Source organism: Octopus bimaculoides, chromosome 12, assembly GCF_001194135.2.
Source record: "Octopus bimaculoides isolate UCB-OBI-ISO-001 chromosome 12, ASM119413v2, whole genome shotgun sequence".
Classification (NCBI taxonomy): domain Eukaryota; kingdom Metazoa; phylum Mollusca; class Cephalopoda; order Octopoda; family Octopodidae; genus Octopus; species Octopus bimaculoides.
The window spans coordinates 38,318,243-38,325,719 of NC_068992.1; the positions used below are offsets into that span (position 1 = coordinate 38,318,243).

The 7,477-nt window shown below is 37.7% G+C and overlaps 1 protein-coding gene across 1 annotated transcript in view; it reads right to left on the reverse strand.

The window, feature by feature from the left end:
• The window catches only part of LOC106875870 (uncharacterized), an 86,848-nt gene that overhangs the window by 1,550 nt on the left and 77,821 nt on the right, over positions 1 to 7,477 (reverse strand). The window contains exons 15-17 of the mRNA XM_052972036.1: positions 3,692 to 3,894; positions 1,574 to 1,697; positions 181 to 255 (exon numbers count right to left, since the gene is read on the reverse strand). Coding sequence (XP_052827996.1) covers positions 181 to 255; positions 1,574 to 1,697; positions 3,692 to 3,894 — 402 coding nt within the window. The remainder of the gene's footprint in view (positions 1 to 180; positions 256 to 1,573; positions 1,698 to 3,691; positions 3,895 to 7,477) is intronic.

The window sequence follows — 7,477 nt, forward strand, 5'->3', positions numbered from 1 at the left end:
AAATCAAAAGAGACCAGAAACTTCCAGATTTGATATTCCTATTTACTAAATTATATAAAAAATATAATTAAACAGGTCGGTAGATCTACAGAAGCAGAGACATAAATGGAATAGAAACTGGACAGCTACTGAAATCAGCTGAAAATAACTTAGGTGATAAATTTTATGTTATGTTCTTACCTTGTCCATTTACTAAAATAAATAAACCATAGTCTTGTGGATTGGTGATTCGGAATCTGTGAGCAATCATGGCACCTAAAAATAGATAAAAGTGCCTGTATTAAGGTAACAAAATCAATGAAACAGAATTTAGGACTAATAGTCTGTTTAGCAATCTAAGAATAGTTTCACAGAACTGTAAGGCTGCAAAAGACATTACAGGTTTTTATGCTAAAGACATTACAAGTTTTTCAACTTTTAGAAATCCAAGATGGTCATGGACTTGGATATCTGATGTCTGAGACCATAAAGTCCTGTATTCCTTGTTTGTTATTACTAAACAAAGCTGGTTAAAGCTTAAAGCAGTTTCTGAAAGTAGATTGGAAGCAAAGTTGTTCAAATATTAAAAAAAAAAAAAGAGGATAAAATATTACTGATGTTTTTTTATAAAAGGTACAAAACCTTTCAGTAATAACACAATGTGTCTTGTAGACATAAGGAAGAGAAAACAATAAATTATTCACAATAGATTCCTTTGTGACACTGTTTCAATCCCAAGTGTAGATGACATTATGTGTGATAAAAAGTAGTGGAGGTTAACAAAGAGAGTCAGTCTATAAGACTTAATGTGAATATTGGATTCCAGATTGAGTGTTGTTAATTTAGAGAATAAAATAAGCTTTTACACTGAAATTAGCTACAGAGCCATGACGTGGATTTAATATGCTTAACACACTTTTACTACTTAAATACATTGATTTAGAATTATTCATTTAATCTTTTTAATAATGGTGAAAAATCTAGTTGGTTTAAAAGACTCCAAATGGAAAGCTGATTTATCTGTCTGTGAAGCTGTGCCATAAATGAAGTAACTTTTTGCAATGCGAATATATAATAATTACTTAATAAAAGACAAAAAAGTTGTTAATAATAATGACAATCAACCTTTCTACTGGAAGCACAAGGCCTCAAACTTGGGGGAAGGGATTAAGTCAATTACATCGACTTCAGTGCATAATTTAATTGATCCTGAAAGGCAGAGTCAGCCTCAGCAGAATTTGAACTCAGAACGTAGCGTTTCGCCTGGTGTGTTAACGATTCTGCCAGCTCAATGCCTTAATAATAATACTCCTTTCTACTACAGGCACAAGGCCTGAAATTTTGGCAGAGGGATCTAGTCAATTACATTGAACCCAGTGTTTCACTGGTACTTAATTTATCGATCCCGAAAGGATGAAAGGCAAAGTCGACCTCAATGAAATTTGAACTCAGAATGTAGCGACAAACAGAATGCTATAAGATCACCAAGTCACGCACAGGTAGGCATGATGGATATACTGAGCTTTGTATATTTCACCTTAGTGTCACTTTGATGGCATGCACTGCTCTCTCGCTGAATAATGATGATACTTACAAACATCTTTTGTGGTCATATTTGGTCTAATAGGCAGTGTCTTCCAAATAATGCTGTCTCGAAATTCATCAGGAAATGCTACCTTAAGGAAGCCTTGCATATCACTAATACTTGGTAACCGGCCCTGAAATGGAAGGCATCAACATTAAGATCATTATTTTAAAAATTATCTCAATAGATTTTCTGTATAATTTAGAACTGTATTTTGTTGTGTAAACAAAATATACCATGAAATATGTTATCTGTAGAGATAACATAAATGTGATTGAATTGCACTGCTAACACAGGCAGGATACTTGTAAACCTTTGATATATTTGATAGTATATTATGACTGCAAAATGAAATATAGTGTCCCTACAAGTAATTAAGAAGTTAATTATGGTAAGTCACTATAATGTATTCAGTTGTTAATCTTATGTCACCAATGTCACTAAAGGATTGCAGTGGATCTCTTAAATTTTCATACATTGCTTCCAGTGTAACAAAATCTGTCATGGAACCAATCCAACACTACCTCACATCCTTGTTACCCCATCGAGGTATATATATATATATATATATATATATATATATATATATATATATATATATATATATATATATATATACACACACACACACACATATATATATATATAGTTAAGAGACCTCTTGTAACCCATTCACTATTTACACCCCTGATTGGCCATCATTCTCTCTCACAGATTATCCTAACTCTTGCTATTAAATTCCCCACTCACCCAATATCTTCCTACTGCTGGTCTTATGATAAATGTGAAGACTGTTTCAGTGCAGCTGAGGACACAGCCACCCCTCATGTGCAGGTGCCATGAAAAACTGCACCCAGTACACTGCATAAAGTAGTTGGTGTTAGGAAAGAAAGACACCCAACATTAAAAGCCAAACCAAAAATTAAACTCATGAATGAGAGGTGGAACTTGCTTCAGGGAGCAGAAACAACTCAGCCAAGACAATGTGGGAGATCTTGTGAAGATTAGGGAAGGATTTATGTGTTTGTGGAGATTAAGGAAACGAACAAGTTGAACTAAAGCAAGAGATGCTGTATTGAAATATAACATCAAAGAGGTGGATGATAATGTAAACAGGTGGGATTAAAGGCAGAGAGGGGGGGGGATATTGATTGATAATTATGGAAGGAGGGGGATATTTAAGTCCAGTACTTATTCTATCAGTCTCTTCTGTTGAAATGTTAAGTTACAGGGACATAAATCAACACAAATTGTTAGTGGGATGATAATAAATATATATATATATATATATCATCATCGTTTGACGTCTGCTTTCCATGCTAGCATGAGTTGGACAATTTGACTGAGGACTGGCGAACCAGATGGCTGCACCAGGCTGCATATATTGATATATATACACACACACACACACACACATATGTATTATATATATATAATATTAGGAGTGGTTGTAATTTACTTAATGAATTTATTTATTGATACAGTTGTACAGTAAATGCGTTTGAGAGCTGTGGTTTCTTTGGTTTGTTCCTAAACAACACTTATCTTAGTGCTGTTGACACTGCCAGAGTGAATGGTACTGCCCAGATGTCGAAACCAAAATGATGTCCGTGAGGCAGCTGATGATGGAGGTTGGTATGGCTGTGGAATAGTATTATAACACATCCTTTTGATATGTGTGTGTGTGTGTGTGTGTATGTATGTAGGTAGTGTTACATAAAAAGTACCCATGTTGGAGTCACATAAACGCTCCCATGCTAGCACCCGTTACATTTTGTAAAGTGGTTGGTGATAGGAAGGGCATCCAGCCGTAGAAACCATGTCAAAACAGAAAATTGGAATCTGATGCAGCTCTCTTACTTGCCAGTTCCTGTCAAACCATCCAACCTATGCCAGCATGGAAATCTGACACTAACTGATGATGATGGTTTACATATACTTATATACACACTTATGCATACATGTATATACATACACACATGATAAGCTTCTACAGTTTCCATTTACCAAATTCACTCCAAGCTTTAGCAGATGACACAGCTATTCCTACAAGTATACTAATAACATTAACAATTTTCATGGCATAATAAAAACAGCAAAACCATTAAAAAAGCAGAAATAACTTACCTGATGTCCATTAGAAGAATTTGTTTGGTGTGTTTCTTTGAAGATCTTAAGTAAGAGAACAGCACTGCTTAGTGTTGAGAGATAATAGCTAGCTTCAGCTGTGACCTGAGAACTATGAAGTAGGCCCCACATATAATCGGCTTCTATTTCAGCTGTGACGAGACCCACATCAACTATCACATAGGTCAACATTGGCAGAAAGTCTGAAAGGGTGAAAAAAAAATAAAAGATATTTCTTTATAAGATCCTCTTGAGATATAAACTAATGAAACCAGACGACTTATGATATTGATTTTCTTTTTTTTACATATGCATTAAATGTTTGCATATTTTACCTTATGTATGTATATAGAACCTCATGTATATTTTACCTTATGTATGTATATAGAACTTCACAGTACGAGTGTACCATTGTACAAGTAATTTGATACATGAGCTGACACTTGTGCGAAATTTTGTCTTGAAGTACGAGCGGAAATCCGCAGTACGAGCACACAAATCATACCATAATTCAGTTAATAAATCCAGTTTACATATTTATTTTGCATTCTCTTTTTTTATAATAGTCATTGTATTTGTAACTACACCGTTTCTGTTTTAAAACCCATAAAAAATTATTTTTGAGTGGTTTTTGGGGGCTGGAACAGATTAGTTATATTTTGGTTAATTTCAAGGGGGAAAAACTGATTTGTAAAAGGTGTAAATCATAAGACGAGCTTAGTCATGGAATGAATTAACCTCATACTGTGAGGTATCACTATATATAAAATACTGGACAGGGACGTTAGATCTGACCAAGTTGACCTAAGAAACTTCACCCATTTTTAAATTTGTGCCAGTGGCACATGAAATGTACCATTCAAGTGTGGTCGATGCCAGTACCACCTGACTGGCTCTTGTGCTGGTGGCACGTAAAAAGCACCCACTACACTCTTGGAGTGGTTGGTGTTAGGAAGGGCATCCAACTGTAGAAACATTGCCAGATCAGATTAGAGCCTGGTGCAGCTTTCTGGATAGCCAGCACTCAGTCAAACTGTCCAACCCATGCCAGCATGGAAAGCAAACATTAAACGACGATTATGATGATGATCTGGTTAAAATTTTACCGGGTGATGGTGGATTATGTGTTAAGGTAATCTTCTTTGAATGTATTAATATAGTTCTACTGCAACAACTGTCATAAATTTTAAACTCCTTTTGTATTTACTTTTAATACCTATGCTATACCAAGGAACAACCCCTGAGTCAGATCTATGGTTTAAATTGGATTTGGCACCTACAACGTTAAAACCCCATCCGGGCGTGATCGTTGCCAGGGCCGCTGACTGGCTCCCATGCCAGTGGTATGTAAAAAGCACCATTTGAGCGTGGTAATTGCCAGCATCGCTTTACTGGCACATGTGCCGGTGGCACGTGAAAAACAACATTTGAGCGTGGTCATTGGCAGTGCCGCCAGACTGGCCTGTGTAGGTGGCACGCAAAAAACACCTTTTGAGCATGGTCGTTGCTAGTACCACCTGACCGGCTATGTTGCCGGTGGCACGTAAAACACCCAATACACTCTTGGAGTGGTTGGCATTAGGAAGGGCATCCAGCTGTAGAAACTTTGCCAGATTGGACTGGAGCCTGGTGCAGCCTTCTGGCTCGCCAGTCCTCAGTCAAACCGTCCAACCCATGCCAGCATGGAAAGCAGACGTTAAACGACGATGATATATCTTCAGTATCCCAACAACACTTGATGTATTCAGTGTTGTTTACCTGATTGTGAGCCCTATGTTACCGTGTTGATGTGCCTTGATTCTACTCTATCCTTATAACCAAATCATATATATAAACGAGCACTCCAAGAGCGCAAACCTCTGCCAAGACAAACTAACGTCCTCTCAATGATCAGCCAGAGATGATTTTTAAAATAAGAATATCTGAAATAAACTTGACTACTCTCACAAATGTGGATACTAAAAACGAACTCCACCACTCTCAAAAATTAAGTAAAAAAAAACACGAAAAAATATTCCAGAATCCATGTCTGGTACCGGATCGATCCCCAAATCTAATCAGTTCGTGCCAGTCACAAGGCCAAACATCCCTGAAAGTTTCATCTGAATCCATGCAGCGGTTCTTGAGATATCCTGTTCATGGACAAAGAAACACAACTCTTTTACTTGTTACAGCACCACCTTTAGTTGAGCAAATCGACCTCAGGACTTATTGTTTGTAAGCCTAGTACTTATTCTATCGGTCACTTTTGCTGAACCACTAAGTTACGGGGATGTAAACACACCAGCATCAGTTGTCAAGTGATGTTGGGGGGGGACCAACACAGACACAAACATATATATATAGATATACATATATATGACGGGCTTCTTTCAGTTTCCGTTTACCAAATCCACTCTCAAGGCTTTGGTCAGCCTGAGGCTATAGTAGAAGACACTTGCCCAAGGTGCCATGTAGTGGGACTGAACCCGGAACCATGTGGTTGGTAAGCAAGCTACTTACCACACAGCCACTCCTGTGCCTATAAAGATGAAAATCAAAGTTGACCCTGGCAAAATTTGAACTCAGAATGTAAAGTGAATAAGAAATGTCAGTAAGCATTTCTTTTGTCTGACGAAGTAATGATGCTGCCATCTTGCTGCCTGAAAATAATACCTCTGCCTTCGCTAAGACGGAGGTAATTATACTTTAAACATGTGTGTGAGTGAAGATATATGCAGTTCCCGTCAAGTCTTCCAATACAACATCTAACACCCATCCTTGCATCATCATCTATGGTTCTACTTACTCTGGTGTTGTAAGTGATATCATTTATCCCTCCTACACTTCACCTTGTCTCCCTATTACCGTTTCTTACCACCTCCTCCTTGACCCACTCCTATCTCCTTCACTTCTCCCTCAATTTTCCCGCTTTAACACCGCCATCTAGTACCATGGGTCTCTTTAACAAAATCTGCTCTGTGGAAAGGGTTTGGATCAGGTCTCCGAGCAAAAGGTATCTACCTACCTCCTGCCTCCTACTCATCTTGTGGACCCTGTAAAGAGTTGTGCGATTTGCCTTTCCCCACTGGCTGAGCAACAGAAATACAAGAATACCCTACAACAGTGGTCTCCAACCATTTTTTCACCAATGGACCCCTTTGATTTCTATTTTACTTCACTGGACCCTCATGGTCATCTGAGGTTTAAAAAAATCCTGTTACATGGTTTGATCAATAAATATAAGGACTGTTGCCATAGTAACGCAGCTAAAGCATGCAGAGTGAAGCCGCTTGGCACAGATTGACCTTGAACTCTGTAGTGCATGTACACTAAGTTTTAGTATCTTAGCTCACTTCTGCTGTTTACAGAAGTACTTGGAAGGAAGGTGTGTAGCATGTGATTATAGCATTGACCATGACAAAGAATGACTCTCCCCAGACACAAACAGAATAATGATGATGATGATGATGATTTCAAGTTTTGGCACTAGGCGAGCAAGTTCAGAAGAGGGGTTAAGTTGATTACATCGACCCCAGTGTTCCACTGGTACTTATTTTAGCAAGTTTGAAAGGATGAAAGGCAAAGTTACCATGGCAGAATTTGACCTCTGGACGTGAAGACGGACGAAATACTACCAAGCATTTCGTCTGGCATGCTAACAATTCAGCCAGCTCGCTGCCTTAATAATAATAATAATCCTACATTAAATTTTGCCAAAAGTTTGGTGATATGTTCAGAGGTCTACGCAAAATTTTCAAAAAGTTTTCATTGTCCTTGACACAATCAAGTTGGGCAACTAAAACC